The sequence below is a fragment of the Aspergillus flavus genome, chromosome 3 (genome assembly GCF_009017415.1).
Source record: "Aspergillus flavus chromosome 3, complete sequence".
Classification (NCBI taxonomy): Eukaryota; Fungi; Ascomycota; class Eurotiomycetes; order Eurotiales; family Aspergillaceae; genus Aspergillus; species Aspergillus flavus.
The window spans coordinates 491,889-511,886 of NC_092407.1; the positions used below are offsets into that span (position 1 = coordinate 491,889).

The following is a 19,998-nucleotide window of genomic DNA, read 5'->3' on the forward strand; positions in this document are numbered from 1 at the left end:
TTTGGCTTCCTATATAACTCTTCTTTCGACGGACTGGTTATTGTTTATGAGTTGCTCGTTTGTCTCGGATTCTTAGATTGCCAGGGCTGCCTTGCCCTGCCTCCGGTCTCCCAGCACCATGTGGAACGACGAGGATAACAATCCATACGGCGCATTTGATCCCGAAGCCCGTCTCTCCGAATCCTTACATTCGGCGAACCTTTCTCCAAGTAAGGCTCACTGCTCAATTCATTGGCGCGGAGTCTAACCTTTGCAAGCTCTCTACGAACGCGAATACACTCCTCCCTCCCCCTCCAGCAAGGCGTCAACCCAGGATCCGACCGACGATTACCTTTCACATCCGCAGGATTTTAGCGATGAGGAAAATGAAGGATATGACAGCCAGCCCGCCAGCCATGGCTACTACCGGAAGAGCACCTACGATAGCCGCATAGAACAAATACTTTATGAGAACCCGGAGATGCCGATCCTCATCACCGATGCCGGGAAGAACCATGAGGGTGGTGGAAGCTTTATCGTGTACACCATACGAACTGGAGTATGTTATGATGCATCTCGGAGAGCATTTACAGATTTGACTCACATATGCAGGATCTGGAAGTCCGGCGACGGTACTCTGAGTTCGCCTCTCTGCGACAGACTCTCGTCAACCTCCATCCCACACTCATCATTCCGCCCATCCCGGAGAAACATACAATGGCGGATTATGCCGCTAAGCCTACCAAGGCTAAGGAGGATACCGCAATAATTGAGCTCCGAAAGCGAATGCTGGCTGTCTTCTTGAACCGCTGTCGCCGAATGAAGGAAGTCCGTGAGGACGGCGTTTGGTGGAGATTCCTAGATCCTAATGTTAGCTGGGTATGTATTCAGCGAGCACCTGCGAGCTCGACGCTCAAATGCTGATTTATGTATAGAGTGAGGTTCTTCATTCTCACCCCGCATCTTCGGTACCCAAGAACAACTTGAAAGCACCTCCCCTAGACCCTGCCAACCCTACGGCCGCACACGCCTGGCTACCGGTACCATCTTCTTCCGCGAAGCTCAAGGGTACTTCTGGTCCTACAGCTTCGGCTGCGCCTCCCCCAGTGGACACGCCAAGTCCCGATGTTCTAGGGCGCTTCCCTCCGGAATCCCGCAAATTGAGCGAGCAAGAGTTGGACCCGTATTTCATCAACTTCGAGGCATCTACAAGGGAGCTTGAGCTGCTACTGCAAGGGAATATTGAGAAAGTCAATCGTCGAACAGTGTCACATTTGTCTTCATTGTCAGCGGACCTCATGGAACTTGGAGCACGATACAATGGCTTCTCTCTATCCGAACAATCACCCACAGTAGCCGCAGCGATTGAGCGAATTGGCCAGGCAGCAGACACATCTTACATCGAAACTGAGGAGCTCTCCAACGCATTAAGCGCAAGCTTTGCCGAGCCTATGAGGGAAAGCGCACAGTTCGCTAGCGTTGTTCGTAGTGTTCTACGTTACCGGGTGCTGAAACGGGTGCAGGAAGAAATGACAAGGGATGAGTTAGCGAAGAAGAAGACCTTGCTTGATTCTCTGGAACGGAGCGAGTTGGAAGCAAAGCGTATTGAACAGTACCTGAATCGGACGTCAGCTCAAGGATCAGGGACGAGATCGCAACGCTCCTTATCTACATCTTCCGCTACCAGCGGCCCGGGAAGTCATGGAGCAGATGTGCGCCCCAGTGGTCAGGAAGACACTACCTCTATCGATTCAGACTTTCCTCCTACCCACGGCGAGTCGATCGGCTCGCAAGCGTCGTTACCCGCAGCATCTCCATCGAGAAGGCCCGAGACATCCTCCTCTCCAGCACATCGGAAGTCAGCCAGCGGGACATTCATGACGAACAAGTTGTTTGGGCGTATCAGTCACGCGGTCCACGGGTTCGTTGATGTTGACCCGGAGAGGACGCGACGAGATCAAATTGGAAAAACAAAGGAGAGTTTGCTTCAGGTGAGTCTAGCGACACTCCATTTTTAATTTCATGATCATCCTTGCCCCCTTCCCCTATATCTATTTTGCTAATATATTATGCACAGTTGGAGCAAGCACTGGAGGTTTCGGAAAAGGACGTTAAAGACGCCAGCACGGGGGTCTTGCAGGACTTGAAGCGATTCCAGAAGGATAAGGAGGCTGATCTGCGACGTTACATGGTAAGGAGCGACAAATGCAACCCATGGTTGAGGGAAACACTAATATTGAGATATTTTCTGTAGGTCGCATATGCTCGATGCCATTTGGACTGGGCCCGGAAAAACCTGGAGACATGGACCGAGGCGAAGGATGAAGTGGACAAGATCGTCGTCCGCTAGTCCCCTTGTAGTGTGCGAGGTTATGGCTTTTATCTTTACATCGGGCCTTTTGTTCCCCCGGTAATCACACTCAGAGAGTGAGACTACCCGGCGTTGGTGGATTTCTAATTATATGTTCCATGAGCTCTACCTTGATGTATGATTGATTGATATTGGGCGCAATGATTGTCCTCTATTTTAGATCGACCGAAAATCCGTTGATCATTTTGCAGATCAGTCATCCCTCGGAGGCGATGTTGTCAAATGTAGCCTCATCGATCCACCCCCTACCGAATTACAGTAGAATTCGAAGCGATAGATGTTGTATATTCTATTTTGTTGTTTCTTGCGGGCGCCATCCAACAGTAGAGTGGCAAGCCGCACATGATATACGCTACCCTATTTATTTCCATGGTTGCGTTCCGCATGGAATCTCATACATCAATTCAGGCACCCGCCCATAAAGATCTTCAGACCATTTACTAGATAAAGCTGCAGCTCTTATGTGTCCGGGAAGCAGTGCGCATCAATGGATGAGTCAAATTTTTAAAGTCCGGAGCAAGGAGACGGCTCCACTTCGTGAGGCAATTATGGGAGAAGCATCCCTTATGCGAACGTCGAAACTCTCGGTGATCACCAACGCCGACGTTACTATATTAGTAAGTGCATTGCCTTTCTGCAATCGTTTGAGTGATGTCGTAATTCCCTCTAGAGTGGTTCCAGTGCGGGTTTTCTCCTTTCCTCCCAGGGATTACGCAAGAGTTACAACCGATGAACATCTCGGTAAGAAGTCCCGTACATACACCTTCTCCCTAAACATGATACTAATCCAGGTTACCCGTGGCGATCATCCGTGTTGATCTGTCATGGACGTATGAGCGTATCCCCTGCCTATCCACGAACTCCAGGATCGACAGGGACCTGGACTTTTCCATCGGTGTCTGAATTTGGGCCTCCCTTGGAGCTATCCACTACCGGTTGCGGGTACCTTTCTGGCGCCAAGGCCCCACACCCCAGTGTTTATAGCCTGTTTGTTGTCTTGGAAGCTTCGCCAGGTTGTTTGGGAACGGAGTTACGCATTACCGATTATCCACTGAATAGTTTCCTATCGGAGTAAACTGTTGCTGATCCTGTTATTCTAGACTAGGGATGCTGCGCCCCTGGGGGCTTCCGGGCGACCCTGAGAGGCTATGTGACGCTGCTATACTTCCTGTTCTCTCGCACAACCAAGAAAAGAACTAGGAGAGAGAAAAAAAAAATAAATCAAAAAAGAAATTATGGGGACGAGTCCCCCGGCCGCAGACGAGGAGCTTGCTGGGGGGCTCCATTTATTAGCATGCTATCTCTCGTAACCAGCCTGAACACTGCTGGACTTGATACCAAATGGTTGTCCGATCGTGGTTTTATTAATATGGTCCTCGTCGCGACATTATTCTCTCTTTTCACGGTCTCTTTATGCAGGAGCATACCGCGTTCTAGTCCTTCGTCTTCCCCCTACACACAAGCTACCGACCTAAAAATCCATGACCCGACTGTCATCAACGCTAATGGCGCCTACTATGCTTATGGTGTGGGAGAACACATCGTTATTCATCAAGCACCTGGCCTAGCCGGACCGTGGAAGCAGATCGGAAGTGTCCTGGACAAGGACAGCATCATCCCCAAAGGCGACCGTGCAAAACCCTGGGCACCAACAACTATCGAAGTTAAGGGTACCTTCTATTGTTATTACTCAGTCAGCAACGCCGGCTGTCGCGACAGCGCTATCGGTGTAGCTACATCACAATCACCAGGTCCAGGCGGATGGACAGATCACGGGGCTATTGTCCAATCGGGCACAGGACAGGGTTCGGACGAGCATCCATTCAATGAAGTAAATGCCATTGACCCTGCAGTTCTGGTCACTGGAGATAAAGGACATTTGGTTTTCGGCAGTTATTGGTCTGGAATATGGCAGGTCCCATTGAATGAGGACTTCAGTTCGGTCGGCAACACCACTGGACTCAATGCGCATCATCTAGCAAAGCATCCGAAGACTGAGCGAGTAAACTCACAAGATCAAAACCCCGATCCTCTCTGCCGGGATTCATCCGGTCGCCGTCCGGTTGAGGGTGCTTATATCTCTTACCACGCACCGTACTACTATCTCTGGCTGAGCTGGGGCCAGTGCTGCGATTATGACCCCAACAACCTTCCACCATCAGGTGAAGAGTAAGTCCTGCTGGCATTTTACTCGATCCCCCTATGCTTTATGGGCACTCTAGTGCTCAGTGCTGATTTGACAACGGTTCATGCTAACAATAACATAGATATAGTATCCGCGTCGGACGCTCTGAGAGCCCTCACGGTCCGTTCGTAGACAAACAAGGGAAAGAGCTCACCCAGGGCGGAGGAGAACTCATCTATGGCTCAAATAATGACGTCTACGCACCGGGAGGACAAGGAGTGATAACAGTGGAGACTGGAGATATTCTTTATTATCATTACTGTGAGTCCCTGTTCTTCCGTGGGCTTTCCGTTATTATATAGTACGGTAAGCTAACCAGCACAGTAAACACAACTCTCAGCTATGATTTCTGGGTAAGGCCTCGAACCATCTCTAAGCCTCTCATATCATGTCACATTGCTAATGTCTCAATAGGAAGCCCGACTGGGATATAGTTATCTGGGATATGTCGATGGTTGGCCCGTCATACGGGAAGCACCCTGACCTGGGAACGGTTTAATTGGATTTTGGATACCCAGCCTTGTATAGATATTCGACTCACAGCCTTTATACTTTCGCTAATCTAGATTTTAATCAAGGGTGTACTCTATCTATACAATAAATACAGGCTGACCCTACAGCATACTGTCATGGCTAATATTAGATGAGGTAGAGCCGACCCATGAACTAACCCCAAAACTCCGATACAGCTGCAGCCTTAAGGCCTTCGAGCCTTTGGCGTGCGAGTATAAACCCCCCCTCTCCCGGCCTTTCCCAACTTCTACCCTCTTGCACTCAGCAACCCATATGATGTATCTCATCACCCCAGTACAAAGTTCCTTCTTTAATGTAAACCCGAGGTGCCCTGACCGCGCTTCCAATCCTCTTGTTCCAGGAGCACCTATGAGTTCCACAATCCCACTCCTTCGCGATCTCTCAGTATCTATCCTCGCGGAGGGCAAACTTCATTTACATCGATCTTGGTAGCCAGCCGCTGCACTAAGTGTGAATCAATGTCACTCGGAAAGTCAATTACTCTACAATCATTCCTGAGGAACCTCACATGACTACGTCTTGTATTCACTAGAGTGTAAGTCAATACAATCTATCCCCGATGAATGCCAGACTTGATTCCACGTATGATCCTCCCCTTTTTGGTAAGTCTCCCAGATAAAAATGACTGATCAGTTGAGTGACATCTGATCCTAGGTAGGGCTACAAGTATTGGAAATGCGGGGACTGCTTATAAACAGTGTACAGGATGGGACTATCGGCATTCAGTACCTAGGTGCACATTGCAGAAATTCATTTGTAGAGCTGAATCATGTCACTATCACATTAATGGAAACGTCAGTCTCTTGGTCCGGGCCAGATCAGACACTGAATCAGGAGTTGGCGGAAGATAAATAAGACGTGTAACCGGACCATATAAACACCGTACAAACGTACTTCGCTAGACCATGGTGGGTCGGTGTTCTCTAGAGTTATCACAAGTTGAGTAAGAAGGGGTACCAACCAATAGTGGATGGAGAACAAGGAACTTCTTTCACGGCGATAGACCCTCATTGTTCAAAGCTAACTACAAGGTGACTCATGTGCATTGTTGACAGACTGTAAGAGGTGTACACAAGGGATTATTTATTTGTATTCAAGCTAGAATATCTTGTCGTACACAAAGTAGTCGTTTTCCAGTTTTATTAATGTGAGGTTGGTATTATGAGAAGTACATTTTTTATATGACACGGATCGCTGTGCATGCTTAGAGAAGAATGTTAAACCATGTTCTTTTATTGTCCGATTCTATTCAGCTGTCCGTCGCCGCAAAGTCAAGTGGGAAAAATGAATGTATTTTCGCTGATATTGGATAAGGCTGACGGAGCCCAGGTTGATGATAACATTCATGATAGAGGTCCAGCACAGTATGCTTTAACATTTGCCCACTATGTGTACTTGTCGGACGTTATACAAATCACCACATGATCAAGGCGCAAGTCCACAGAAAAGGCTTTTCTGTGTCGATTGGTACCCATCGTACTGCTGAGTAGTCAAGGACGTGGATATCGACTGCAGCATTAAACCAACCAGCTTAATTACTCTAACTTGAAGAATGTCAACATAGATCCGACTAGGTCGAATCCAAGACCGAGTAACGCTTTCGACTAATGAGCATATGTGTTGTAGCAGGAACGGCACAATCTGATGCACAAGGTAGGGATGGCGCAAGGGTATGGAGAGAACCACAAGAGAACCTTGGCTATTCATCCGATCTCTTTTTCTACCTCAATAATAGAAACGGTTGGCCATTATGTACGAGAGCCCTTTCCATAAACAAGCATGAATGAAGTGACTAGAGATAGCTAGTGACTAAACTCTCCAGTTCAACGACCTGCTTCTGCATTTGTGCTTATTTATCTAGTTTCATTATTCCCCCTCTGCTCTTCAGGCATATCGCTTTGTTCGTTGCATCCTAAATAGCCTGCTTATGGGATGTCTGTACACTTTGGTTTTCCGCCATCAACACTCTTCATGCTTGATCAGGCTCAAACAAAGCCGACTATTCCAACTCGCCAATTGGCAAAGTTCGGCATATCACCTGCAATTTACGGCATCACCTTGCACCCAGAGTTCTCCCTCATTGCTACTTTTCTGTATACAACTGTTGTCCTACTTCTGAATGGCATAAACAGAAGGAGACACGGAAAACCATGGGCGATAAACCATTCCAGGTGGTTCCGACATGCGGTTATCGTACATGATGTCCTTCTAGCTCTTTATTCAGCCTGGATGTTTTTCAAGGTTGTTCGGACATTCAGAAACGCATGGCCCAAAAGGCATGATGCATTCTACACAGTTCTGGTAGCAGACCTCTTCTGTCGAGGTGGGCAGATTCTACCTCATCAGGAAACAATTCAGGATTTCGTTTTTGTGGGCTGGGCATCTTACATGTCAAAGTTTTACGAGGTTCTCGATACTGTTATCATTCTTGCAAAAGGACGACAGGCTTCGCTACTCCAAATTTACCACCATGCAGGTGTAATTCTCGTCGCATGGGCGTCAATTCGATTTGAATACCCGCCTGCATTAATGCTTTTTTCCCTTAATGCTGGTGTCCATGCTCTTATGGTAAGCTACAATAGAATCTACCAGAGCTCGAAGGGATAGGATACTGACCAAAAGTTGCAGTATACCTATTTCGCATTGGTGGCCATTCATGTGGCAGTGCCTCGATCAGCTAAGGCAGCAATAACCTCTATCCAAATCGTGCAGTTTTTCATTGCCCTTATTGTGTGCCCAAGCTACCTCTTTGTCTATTATGATGTTCCTGCGGACTACACTCGTTGCAATGATTACAGGAAAATGGGAGATTCTTTAGACGCACCGGCATCTAGAGATGCTGGACTTAACGGACAGTCCTATTGCAACACACGAACAGTCAGTTGTATGAACAAGGCAAGCCATACCTCTGTGACATGGCTTGAGATTCTGTTCATTCTTTCTTTGGCATGGATGTTTCTACAGTTTTTTCGGTCTACTTATCTTCAAGCTGGAAAGAAAAAGGCTCTTTAGGCTATACTTGCCCCTAAGCTCCTTCGTCACCTCAGTATTGAAAACGACCATGTACGTGTTCAACAAAATGGTGTTGAGTCGCCAAGATTGCACAAGCTGATTTATTGATTTCTCTCTGAGCCGATGCTTTCCTATTATTCCTACAACTCATGATCCCAAGTGTACGATCGATGCATTCGGATTAAAGTGAGGAAGCCTTGATATTACTCTGTAGTTTGTTACTGAATTGTGACTGTCATTTTTTGGTTAACTCCAAGTATCGATGCTGAGAGGCAAGTTTAGTAATTGTAAGATCTAGTTTCCCTGCTAGTAAGCCGTCATTTGCCTAGGAATATTAGTATCTCAGCCTAGAGCAGTAGTTGTACCGGACATTTGGATCCCTCCGATTCCGAATGCCGTTCCTCGGGCGGCATCTTTTCCCTTTCGCGCCCAACCCCGTTTCTTCACTGTACGACTCTTAACGCCATTCAATCATGAACACTGGTCATCGTGAGCTTGGTCCTTATGGACGTGCCTGTGCTACTTGCGCCCGCGCAAAATGTAAATGTATTCCTCGGGCTGGTGGAAGCAGTTGTGAGAGGTTCGTTCCTACGCATTTCATTGATCGACCCGTACAGCACTCTTAACTGAGATAGGTGTCACCGCTTGAATAAGGAATGCATCCAGCCAGTCCGGCAGCGAAAGCTTAAACCTCTTTCGAAGAGAGTGCAGCTGGAGCACAAGCTAGACGGGTTGATGACTCTATTGGCATCGGCGGGGCAGTCACAGCCCCAGCCCCAGCCGCTGTCTGATTCGGTGAGGGACATGAACACAAACATCGTCACTTCTGGGACCGAGCCCCCCTATAGCGATTCAGGATTGCTAGGGACTGTGATGTCAGGGCCAGGTCTAGACCAAGGCTCGGAAGAAGAAGCTTGTCTAGCTTCTTTCCGTACAGAAAAGCTCCCGGTCTTCCCAGTTGTTCATATCCCAGACACTATGTCTGCAAAAGATTTTAAACAACAGTCGCCATTTCTGTGGCGCTGTATTGCTACCATCCAATGCAAACACCCGTCCCGCCAGTCTGAACTTTGCATGAGTATTCGTGAAGTAGCAGCGAAGAGGCTGCTTGTGGATTGCGCAAAGAACCTGGACCTTCTACAGGGAGTCTTGATGTATCTTACCTGGTAAACTGACCCTTCTATGCCAGAATTAGTTAGCTGCTCACATTGTGATAGGATCACATACCTGACTCAGCCGCAGAAGTCTTCGCTGTGCATCTATACACAGATGGCGATTGGATTGGTCTTCGAGCTCGGTCTCAACAAGCCAGCTCCTCCGGATATATGTATGGCGACCTCAAATTGCAATGCAGTCGGCCATCTGCCACATCTAAAGGCGTCGCTTTCCACCAAGCGAACAATGAATGAACGGCGAGCCGTGCTTGGTTGTTACGTCCTCAGTTCGTTGTAAGCCTGGACTGATCCAAGCTCGCGATGACTGATTCACTTCGCTGACTGTCACGGATAATAGAATAGCACAGTTCTTGGGGCGGATGGATCCGCTCCGATGGACGCCTCATATGGAAGAATGCCTCACTACCCTCGCCGAAAGTGACGAGTCACCTAATGACACTGTGCTTGTGCAAATTACACGGTCACGATTGCTTGCAGATATCATCTCACAAGGGCCTTGGAGTCAGAATCTCTATGATATTGATACCGCCTCCCGAGCACCGGCATCGTTTCACATGAAAGCTATGCAGACACAGTTACAAACCCTGAAATCTAAGATCCCTGTCAATCTGGCTGAAAATAGTAAGATTACCTTAGTATTTGTTTTAATGTATACTCATTTGACCCTGGTCATAGGGTCCATCCTCTTTCATCTCATTCATACAGAGGTCAGCCTCTACGAGACAGCCCTCAGCAAACCAGCAACAAACACAGGATATACGGACCCGCTACACCTTGATCACCTCTACGCGTGTTTAAAAGCGGTAAAAGCCTTCTTTGATCTATTAGTAGCTATTCCCGTCGCCGAGCTTATGTCAATTGCCTTACCAGATCTGATCTACACCTCACACTGCCTTATGACTCTCTTCCGTCTTTCCACTTTCGATCACCCTGGATGGGACCAAGCTACCGTCCGGGGCACACTGGATCTCGTGTCTATTACTGGTCAACTGGCTGATCGACTGAAACAAGTGGCGCAATTTGTAGGCATTCAAAACGAAGGAGAGTCACAGGATCCGTATAGTAGGCTGGGCATGATGATGCTGAAGATACGTGGTGAATGGGCGTCAAGATTGTCAGATTTGGAAGCCATAGACATAGATTCCACGTTGGAGCTGCCTCTTTTCAATATGAATCAGTGGGACTTAGATAGCTTTCTGAACTGGTCGGGAGAGTTCAATTAGATATCTAACGAATGAATGATAAACGACTCAATCTATGATGAATTAATGATTACTACCACATACCGAGTAAGAATCTCTATAAATTATAGACAATTGAGACACATTTATGCCAACAAAATACAAAGAAATATATAAGTGGTGGCTAAACGGAAATAAGCAACATCTTGTCAGTATATCCGCTACCTTATAGTTTGAACCCCGACGGAGTTGGATCTGCAGGAACGGGAACGGGTACGGGAATGCCCCAACTCCGTGTCAACAGAGGAGTTATGAAGAGATATTTAACCAATATAATACCTACAGTAGCGGTCAATCTCTATGTCTATACTTCTCAAATTATAATTCTCCATCAGTGGCTATCACTTCACCTTATTTCTTTCCTTTCAACGTGCTACTCCGAGCCCTAACCCGACTACCAAGATGAGCGACGGTGATAAACCATCCACCCTTGATGAGCATCTAAAGCTCCAAGCCAAACCGGAAGATGAGCTCAGTGAAAGCCTTGCAGTGCCCGAGAAACACGAGCCTGGATGGTTGGAAGGGGTACCTCTAGTCATGGCCGTGAGCGGGACTACGCTTGTCGTTTTTCTCATGTTGTTAGATATCTCGATTGTTTCAACAGTATGACAGACTACTTATATACGAAAGTCATATCGACATAGAAATAATGACTAAGTTGTCCATAGGCCATTCCCCAGATCACAAACCAGTTCCATTCCCTCGACGACGTGGCTTGGTATGGGAGTGCGTATACAATCGCGAGGTACAGTAGGAATGGAAATATTCGTTTTAATAAAGTCAATTATCACTAATCGCAGTGAGTCTTTTCTATGATAGTGCCTCTCTTCAACCCCTCACGGGAAAATTTTACAACTATTTCCAATTGAAGGTCAGTCGATTCCGAACTGTCTCATATCTTGATACTAACCAACGTGCAGTGGACATTCCTTTCCTTCTTCGCATTTTTTGAAATCGGTTCATTAATTTGTGGAGTTGCCAATTCCTCAAAGATGTTGATCATCGGCCGTGCGGTAGCCGGAATGGGGTCCTCGGGGATGTTGAACGGAGCCATGAACATTCTTGCTGCTGCTGTTCCGATGCATAAAAGGCCGACACTGATGGGAATCATCATGGGGAGTATGTTTTAATTCCACAGATTAGGAATGCCAGTCGCTAATCTGGTACAGTCGCACAGCTCGGATTGGTTTCTGGACCGCTAATTGGCGGTGCTTTTACGACATCTTCGACATGGCGATGGTGTGAGTCTAGAGTAACCCTTGCTCCCAAGAGTGCCGTTTATATACTGAGAATATTCTAATTAAAAGGCTTCTACATCAACCTCCCAATCGGCGCCCTAGTAGGTGCTCTTCTGATATTCGCCCGTATTCCGGAACAGAAGCCCAAGGAAAAAGCCAGTCAAGTAGTCCGGTCGATGCTTCTCTACAAATTCGACTGGATTGGCTTCGTCCTTTTCGCCCCAGCCTGCATCCAATTACTCCTTGCACTACAATACGGCGGAAACCAGTACCCCTGGGACAGTGTGACGGTAATTGGATTGTTCTGCGGTACAATTGCAACATTGCTAGTCTTCATCGCATGGGAGCGCCACATGGGCCGCGATGCAATGATTCCGGGATACCTACTCCGTGACCGGATTGTTGTATGCTGTTGTATGTTCTCCATGATGGTTTTCGGTATGACAATGATTCTGTCATATTATCTGCCCATCTACTTCCAGTCTGTTCGGGGGAAGTCGGCGTTAGTCAGCGGTGTCAATCTACTACCGAATATACTGTGCCAGTTAGTCATGGCCGTTATATCAGGGGTTCTTAGTGAGTTACTTCTTATACCTCAGGTATCCAAAAACAGCTTTGCTAATTGTCACAAACAGCCGGGAAACTGGGCTACTATCTCCCATGGGGAGTCTTCGGGGCAATGCTAAACTCAATCGGCAGCGGCCTCCTATCAAACCTCACACCGGATACCTCAGTCCCTGACTGGGCTGGTTATCAATCCTTAGTAGGATTCGGCAGAGGCGCCGCAACCCCAGTAGTAAGTCCTTTCCCCAACTATCCAAGTATGGAGAAGACACCCGGTATCTAATAGAGAAACCAGCCCATGGTCGCAATCCAAAACCAAGTAACAGCAGACGAAGTCTCAACCGCACTGGCTCTCATGACCTGTAGCCAAACTCTGGGTGGAGCAATCTTCCTAGCTGTTGGACAGGTCATCTTTGCCCAGGCACTGCGGGTGAAGATTCCGCAACATGCTCCTGCTGTGGATCCGGAAACAGTGATTGGCGCTGGTGCGACGGGGTTTCGGGATGTGGTGTCTTTCCAGGATTTGCCGGGTGTTTTGACGGCGTATGCGAAAAGTGTGGATCGAGTATTCTATTTAGGTGTTGGGTTGTCTGTTGCTCAGTTTGTCTTTGCCTGGGGGGTTGGGCTCAAGAATGTGAAGAAGGATAAGGGAAAGGTGGGCGGGGAGGTGGCCGATGATAAGCCTTGATAGTACTCACATACTAGATTGGTTATATAGAATGCTTGAGCAGTTACCTAGTTTTTGTCTCATCCGACATCCTTCGGGCCTATACTCAACCTGGATATCACGTTAAACAATGAGACTATAATACTTGCTGGTATGTCTGTTGACTAGAATGTAGCGCCAGCCCTCCGCGGCCTACGGGCAGGTCTTTCCCGGGTGATGCCCGTGGACCGCAATCTATTCCCCAATAGTCTTCGCACGAGTGGTCAGCATCCACCAATAGACGGCAAATTGCGCCACTTCGAGGAATTCCCGCGTGAGATCACAGGGCCAACACCACAGCAGAGAGTCGATTATCCGGAAGAATGGATTCATAAATGGACCGAAGTAGAGTTTGAGGAGCTCCTGCAGACTGTTGAAGGTTTCGTCGCGTCAGGAACCCCACTTATCAGCATCAGCAAGGTAAAGGACAAGTATATCCCGCAAACGGTGATCTATATGCTGATATCAATACCTATGCTCTAAGAACAATTTCTGGCTGCCTACTCTCGAGAGCGCCTTACAGGACATTCAGGACGACATTTTGAATGGACGTGGATTCATTATGTTTCGTGGCTTGCCAATCAGCCGATGGGGGTATCTGTGCCCTTCGGGTACCTGTTGGCTCAAAATAAGCTTAGTCTGATCCTCAGCCATGTCGAAATCACAATGTTTGTTTGGTTCTCTAGCAACCGCACATGAGGTTCGCATGCCATGGTAAGAGAAAATTGCAGCAAACACCTTGCCAGTAGTTGGGGTTGCAGCGTACGTAGGAAGTGATGGACCGGGGCAATCAGGCGCCATAATGCTCAAGGCGATCGACAGTTTGTTCATCTTCTCACCTGCCATATGGTTGAAGGGAGTGGCTAGCTGGTTCAGACCTCGCTATTTGGGCCTTTATGGCCTGCTGCGGCAGGAAGGGGGATGGGAATTCCACACGAAAACCAATCGAGGGTGAATCTCTGTGAACATAATTTCTGATCAGTGTGAGATAAGGCTCTCGGCAATTGTTCGAAGTGAAATTACAAATCATGACTGCGTAGTTACAGGGATTCAGGATCATGTGGGATGACTAACCATTCTTTTGTTCTCTCATACTGATATAATTCTCCCCTCTGTCTGCATCAAACATAGGTCATCTTATCTCATTTACCGCGGCCAAGATGGCAAATAATGACATCGAAACAGCTGTGAATCGCGAGAAGAAAAGCAACCCACAATCGATAAATGCTTCTGTCAGCGATACCTCAGGCGTACTACCGCCTCCCGACGGTGGACTTCACGCCTGGGCTCAGGTTGTCTCCGGTCACTTCGTCGTAGCCCTGACTTGGGGCTATGCCGCCAGTTTCGGGGTCTTTCAAAACCACTATGAAACGACACTACCGCAGACCCCTTCCGATATATCATGGATCGGCGGTGTCCAGGTTTTCTGTATTTATTTCATCTCGACGTTATCTGGTCGCGCAACAGATGCTGGAATGGCAAGACTCGTGGTAGGAGTAGGCGCGGTCCTACTGCTTCTCGGCACCTTCATGACTAGTCTGGCTACGAAATACTGGCAGATCTTTCTGGCGCAAGGGATCTGCACTGGTATTGGTCAGGGTCTCATGTGGTTGCCCAGTATTACATTGATCTCGACGTACTTTGTGCGCCTGCGTGTCTTTGCTGTTACGGCCGCTGCCACGGGAACAAGTACGGGGGGCATGATCTTTCCGGCAATGATTCAGCATCTAACCCCAAAGATCGGTGAGTCGTTTTTTGTTACATTAAGCGTGCTATAGCTGATCGCGTACATGAATGAGCAGGGTTCCCATGGGCTATCCGGTGCATGGGATTTGTTGTCCTCTTCATGGTAATAGTTACCCTAGCGCTTCTACGTCCTCGCCTGCCACCGCGGAAGTCAGGACCACTGGTCGAATGGAGCGCTTTTAAGGAGCCTGCCTATATGCTCTTTACCTTTGGGGTCTTTCTGTTATACTGGACCCTATATTTTGCCTTCTTCTATGTACGCTGTCAGACCCAACATCGACGATGAACCAAGCTGACCGCATTCTAGATACAAGTGTACGCCACCGAGGAGCTCGGACTCTCTGAAGAAGCCGGTGTCAATTTAATCATTGTCACCAATGCCCTTCGAATTCCCATCCGTCCTGCCTTCGGCTATCTGGCCGATCGCCATATCGGTCCGCTCAATTGTCTAATTCCTTGGGTAGCCCTGTGTGGCATTCTGATGTTTTGCTGGGCCGCCGTCCATACTGTAGCCGAGCTATATGTCTTTGCAGTATTCTATGGGCTGGCATCAGCGGCAGCTATGGCCTTATTCGCCGGCACTGTCCCTTCGCTGACAAAAGACCTCGACAAAATCGGCACTCGAGTCGGCATGGCGCTATCAATCATGAGCGTCGGGCCATTGACCGGCCCATCCGTGGCGGGGGCGTTGATAGCGCGCACAGGGGGCGGCTATCTGGCGTCGCAGATGTGGGCAGGGGCAACCTTGATCGTGGCAGCTTTGGCCCTTGTGGGGGCACGATTCATAATATCAGGACCACATCTCCAAGCTAAACTTTGAGCGTCAACAAAACTGTATATACTATGCCCACCCTAAGGATGGTGGAATGATAAGTAGGTACTAATAAACATCTCTGACTAAGTAAAGTGACAATCCTACCAGTACCCTTGATAAGTTATAACCTTGTTCTAAATCTTATCCCGGGGTAAAACTCTCTATGTTTCCCTGCATCTATGACACTGATAAATAGCATCTCTATCTCCAAGTCTTGCAGCAACGGGGATTCCAACACTATTAATGTTACCCCAAAGAAGATATCCACCTTTTTAGAAGCTACAAAGAATAACGGAAGGTTCAGTATAGAGATATCAAAATAACATAAATCTTTATAGATGAATACTAAAGATATATTTTCGGCTTTGTTTTCTAGTATTGAAACGTTTTCTAAGACTTTAGCGCGAAGTAGTACTATTTAATATCAAAAATTGTCAAATCTTAATCCTAAAGAATTTTTTCAAGGTTGTTGAATTGACTTCAGAATAATGGCATGATTTCCACTTCATGCGGCCAATAACAATGTCCTATTAGCCATATGTGACGGTCCTCTTAAGAGAGATTTGACTTTGTGGTGTTATAAAAGATTAACGAATGGATAAGGACAATGTCGTTGACGGCAGTCAAGTAGTGATATGGATCCCTGACACAATGGAGCAAGCAGCGTGCGAAGATACAATGCTCATAGTTATCATTTATACAGACAGAAAAATGATCGAAATCCAAATCCTTCTAACAGATGAGAGCGCCAGCAACTCCAAGTATGTTTGTGGGCTACGCCATGTGAACAACTAAAATAAACCACCACGGGAACAGAAAGACAAATACCCACAATTAAACCGTGAAGACTAGTCTCAAAGCCGCAGGAGAAGCACATAACGTGCTAAAACATTTAAGGTCCATTATTTTTAGTATTTGCGGCCCTTTGTAGGTAGGCCTGTATAGCACCAGCCTTTGCATTCCCACTTAGGAAGTATCTGTAAAGCCGTGTCAGAACACGTGTAGCTTCTAGCCAATCTTTCTTTGAGTACAAGTCGTAGCCTCGAGTGAATCTTAACTCAAACGCCTCATCCTTGGAACATCCCTGTGAATGCACCCTAACGATTGTATCGGCCGGGAAAAGCCCACAGACAACATGAATAAAGCGCCCATAGAATCCCACCACGTAAACTTCCTGGCCCAAAACTCCTGTATTACCATTTTGTATGGAGGTGGTTTTAGCAAGCCGTCCTAGTATTATGTTTAGGGTTTCCATAAGAAATTGATTCCAAGTCATCCCCTCGATCCACTTGGCAAATCAGAAACCTGACGATAGCAGTCTGGACATAGGACTCACTCCAGTATAAGAGATGATTGGCCCAACGCCTTCTTGAAGCCTCACCGTCGCAGCACCCTCTGACTTAGAGGTAAATCGCTTTCCACCGATTATATATTTCTGCTTTAGTTGCGGTTCAAATATTTGGAATCGTTAGAATGCCGATGCCAGAGTTATTGAGGAGTTATTGAGATACGCAACTCATATAATTCTGGTGTCCTCACGAATACCATCAAGGTTATTGTAAATAGTGTGCATCAGCATATTCAACATCAAACCCTGTGTGCGTATGAAGGATCTGAAATCTTCTCGGTCAGGCTGCTTCCAATTCCGTATCGGTAGACTGATTGTCCCACATGCTTTTAAAGCATTTGTAATCCCTACCTCACGTTCATACACCTCATAGTAGTAGGAACTGAGCCAGAAGAATAGATCTCTGAAGTTCATTTCTTCTTGTGGCCATTCCATGGTACAGTCATCTTCCACAATTTCAATACCAGTCTGTTGGAATATCCAGGGAATGAGACTTGCCACATCCAGGTCTTCCCTGAGTTGTCAGTATTGTTGATTATGGAATGACACAATCTATAGGAAAATTGATACCTTCACGATCATTATCGACACCTCTGGGGATTAAATCATCAAGATCAATGATATCAGAGCAAACCGTTACCGACATGCTAACGTGGCGTTCAAGGCTTGAAAATACGCGATCACTATGTTTGACGATCAGATGACAATATATCCTCTAATGTTTTCTTTGCAGAGTGATCAATTCTCAACAACATCCAAGGGTCTCGATAATGAAGTAAGGGAACACGTTCCACTCTAGTACTACGTATAATTATATCATTCTTCCGCTCTACGAATCTTTACTTAGTGTTTAACACTCGAGCCGAACCTTTCCTTTCTGCCCAAATCTGCAGCCCGAGATAATGTGGATATAGCTGTGTACAGTACTCCAGACCGACAGTCCTTGTACTTTTGACTCATCTTGGTTATATCCTTCCAGAAGTAATGGTTTCGGGATTGCAATATTGGGAGCCCCAGACCGACTATTCTAATCATGGCAACCCCTTCTGGAGTTCCCACAACCTTGCATACTATCATTGAGCTCCTCAAGCACCCTCTTGTACCTATTGTGTCAAGCATGGTGGCCATTAACATTTCTGCTGAATTAGTACCCCTCATTACTGTTCTTGTTCTCTTGGGAGACATAGTTCCAAGAGGGTACTATTGTAAGTTTTTACACAAAGCAAATTCCACTCTTTATAGACTTGGACGCATCTTACTCGTACGCCTTGACGGGATCACTTCCTCTAACTCTATATAAGCTCTAAACAATTGAAGTATTTCAATAATCAAGACTGAGGTTGTTAATAATTACCCGATGACACTGCAAATACCCCGTAGAAACTCCCAAACCAACGCTTGATCTTTGGTACGCACATCCAATTAGTGGATATAAAACATGGAACAATTCCTCGACTTGACGATAAACCTTATTCCTACGAAAGTCCACTTTGGTATCTTATCCCAACCTGTGGCATCAATATTCAAATGCGCCTATGCATCAACTGCCCATACCCCAACTCCCCTAACGCGGTCCATCAGCAACCTCCACCAATATCGAAACAAGCCACTTAAAAAACGCAAAATAGTAGCAAAGGTTCAGTGAATAGACGACCAACGCCTCAAGACCCCACCACAATAGTACTAAACACCCAAACACCCATTCCCAATATCAACCCATCCATCCCGCAAACCCTCCAATCCGAACAAAGACGCACTCCCCAACTCAACGCTCCAAAGCACCCCCAACACCTCTGAACGAAGTCTTCGCCCGATTAACTCCCGGCCTCCCAACCTTCCCAGTACCACTTCGCAATGGCGACAAAAGCGGCGACGAAAAAGTCCTCAAAACACCCCTCACAGACCCGGTCCTCACCTTGAGTTTCTTGGGCGTGATATCCGCTCCCTGTGTTGTATCTTTCAGTGACGGGGATGTGGGAGTATGTCGAGTATTCATGTCTTGGGCCATGATTGGACCGTGTCCATGCCCAGTAGTCGGTGCGGTGAGGTAGGAGGTTTGCTTCGTGTCTCGGGCGAGAGTTGTGTTGGTTGTGCTGGGTGCTTGGTAGCAAGAGGTGTTGCGGGCGGAGAGGCTTGGACCGAGGTCGAGGATGCTGATGTCACTGTCGCTGAGAATGTCGCTGAGGTTGTCTCTGTGCGTTTCGGGGGTTGTGGGAGGGGAGACGGTTGGTCCTTTTGGTTTGAAAGGAGTTGGTGTGAGGAATTTGGGGTGTGGGTTCAATTGAGGGCGCGTTTTGAATGGATTCATTTTTTTTGATGAGAGGAATTGGATTTCTGATTTTGGGTTGTTGATTGCGGTTGGTTGTTCTTGCTGTGGGGTTGGTGATACTGGTTTTGTGGATGTTGTTGCTTTTCTATACACGACAAGGATGGAAGGTCAGGTGCAGAGCCACAGGGAAGGAAGGAAAGGGTGACCAGTCGGGGTTACTCCAATTTTGGGTAACTTATAAATCTGAGTCGAATTGAATTGGGGCTTATTTATTCACTTGCAGCCAATCTTCTTAGTGTTGTCAATGACAAAGTAACCTAATGTAGGCAGGAAGTGGACTTTTTTTATAGTTGGTGTACTCTGTATGCCTCAGGTACCTGACCACCTCAGATGATAAAGAAGATATTGCTTGCGAATTACCTTTCTCACCTGCCCTGCGGTTTTAAACAGTAGTAGATCGTAAGCAGGTTATGTATACTACTCTAGAACTTGAGCAAATTAATAGAATTCGAGTTATGAACAACTCGTTAAGGAATAGTTGATTCCAAGTCAACTATTACTCAGTCTGGTCATTGAAACCATGTTAGAGCAATTGAATCACGCAATATCGCTCACACCTTAGTCTATCGATTCTTTCAAGTTGTTCCAGGTCGACAGATGCACGACAGATGCACCACGCATGGCGCCAATACACACTCAACTGATTACTAGATCCGCCTACCTGAGTCAGGCTCAAGGTACCAGATCCGGAGTATATGTCACAGTAATCCTGCGGATCATCCAGACAGTCCACGCATCAGAATTCACAACAACCAT

The 19,998-nt window shown here is 47.0% G+C and overlaps 10 protein-coding genes across 10 annotated transcripts; 7 read left to right on the forward strand and 3 right to left on the reverse strand.

Annotated features, from left to right (window-relative positions):
* Positions 1–118: 118 nt before the first annotated feature.
* F9C07_4332 (putative autophagy protein Atg20) lies at positions 119–2,329 on the forward strand (the record flags this gene model as incomplete). Its single annotated transcript, XM_041291530.1, has 6 exons — positions 119–209; positions 258–538; positions 592–858; positions 915–1,970; positions 2,057–2,170; positions 2,234–2,329. The coding sequence occupies 6 exons, from the start codon at positions 119–121 to the stop codon at positions 2,327–2,329; spliced, it is 1,905 nt and encodes a 634-aa protein (XP_041144023.1).
* Positions 2,330–3,450: 1,121 nt separating this feature from the next.
* F9C07_1369507 (arabinan endo-1,5-alpha-L-arabinosidase D) lies at positions 3,451–5,084 on the forward strand. The gene is made up of 4 exons (XM_041291531.2): positions 3,451–4,519; positions 4,618–4,796; positions 4,860–4,888; positions 4,950–5,084. Exons 1-4 carry the CDS (start codon positions 3,645–3,647, stop codon positions 5,016–5,018), a joined length of 1,152 nt encoding a protein of 383 aa, XP_041144024.1. The 5' UTR covers positions 3,451–3,644; the 3' UTR covers positions 5,019–5,084.
* Positions 5,085–6,328: 1,244 nt separating this feature from the next.
* Positions 6,329–8,081, forward strand: F9C07_2087219 (ELO family; the record flags this gene model as incomplete). The annotated part of the gene is made up of 2 exons (XM_071508863.1): positions 6,329–7,637; positions 7,677–8,081. Exons 1-2 carry the CDS (start codon positions 7,002–7,004, stop codon positions 8,079–8,081), a joined length of 1,041 nt encoding a protein of 346 aa, XP_071364792.1. The 5' UTR covers positions 6,329–7,001.
* Positions 8,082–8,450: 369 nt separating this feature from the next.
* F9C07_2281440 (uncharacterized protein) lies at positions 8,451–10,518 on the forward strand. Its single transcript, XM_071510503.1, has 5 exons — positions 8,451–8,661; positions 8,717–9,247; positions 9,299–9,529; positions 9,594–9,877; positions 9,932–10,518. The coding sequence occupies exons 1-5, from the start codon at positions 8,555–8,557 to the stop codon at positions 10,477–10,479; spliced, it is 1,701 nt and encodes a 566-aa protein (XP_071364793.1). The 5' UTR covers positions 8,451–8,554; the 3' UTR covers positions 10,480–10,518.
* A 235-nt stretch (positions 10,519–10,753) lies between these two features.
* Positions 10,754–12,987, forward strand: F9C07_2281441 (putative MFS multidrug transporter; the record flags this gene model as incomplete). Its single annotated transcript, XM_071510504.1, has 8 exons — positions 10,754–11,100; positions 11,166–11,242; positions 11,317–11,368; positions 11,418–11,616; positions 11,667–11,738; positions 11,805–12,311; positions 12,371–12,531; positions 12,586–12,987. Exons 1-8 carry the CDS (start codon positions 10,900–10,902, stop codon positions 12,985–12,987), a joined length of 1,671 nt encoding a protein of 556 aa, XP_071364794.1. The 5' UTR covers positions 10,754–10,899.
* Positions 12,988–14,078: 1,091 nt separating this feature from the next.
* F9C07_2281442 (putative monocarboxylate permease) lies at positions 14,079–15,927 on the forward strand. Its single transcript, XM_041291549.2, has 3 exons — positions 14,079–14,748; positions 14,808–15,007; positions 15,059–15,927. Exons 1-3 carry the CDS (start codon positions 14,166–14,168, stop codon positions 15,569–15,571), a joined length of 1,296 nt encoding a protein of 431 aa, XP_041144026.2. The 5' UTR covers positions 14,079–14,165; the 3' UTR covers positions 15,572–15,927.
* Positions 15,928–16,408: 481 nt separating this feature from the next.
* Positions 16,409–16,961, reverse strand: F9C07_1370173 (uncharacterized protein). Its single transcript, XM_071508029.1, has one exon. It carries the CDS (start codon positions 16,839–16,841, stop codon positions 16,458–16,460), a length of 384 nt encoding a protein of 127 aa, XP_071364795.1. The 5' UTR covers positions 16,842–16,961; the 3' UTR covers positions 16,409–16,457.
* A 120-nt stretch (positions 16,962–17,081) lies between these two features.
* Positions 17,082–17,559, reverse strand: F9C07_2104236 (uncharacterized protein; the record flags this gene model as incomplete). The annotated part of the gene is made up of 2 exons (XM_071508970.1): positions 17,082–17,422; positions 17,484–17,559. The coding sequence occupies 2 exons, from the start codon at positions 17,557–17,559 to the stop codon at positions 17,082–17,084; spliced, it is 417 nt and encodes a 138-aa protein (XP_071364796.1).
* Positions 17,560–17,946: 387 nt separating this feature from the next.
* Positions 17,947–18,220, forward strand: F9C07_4339 (uncharacterized protein; the record flags this gene model as incomplete). Its single annotated transcript, XM_071511208.1, has 2 exons — positions 17,947–18,118; positions 18,156–18,220. The coding sequence occupies 2 exons, from the start codon at positions 17,947–17,949 to the stop codon at positions 18,218–18,220; spliced, it is 237 nt and encodes a 78-aa protein (XP_071364797.1).
* Positions 18,221–18,678: 458 nt separating this feature from the next.
* Positions 18,679–19,221, reverse strand: F9C07_4340 (uncharacterized protein; the record flags this gene model as incomplete). The annotated part of the gene is made up of 1 exon (XM_041285645.1): positions 18,679–19,221. One exon carries the CDS (start codon positions 19,219–19,221, stop codon positions 18,679–18,681), a length of 543 nt encoding a protein of 180 aa, XP_041144027.1.
* Positions 19,222–19,998: the final 777 nt, after the last annotated feature.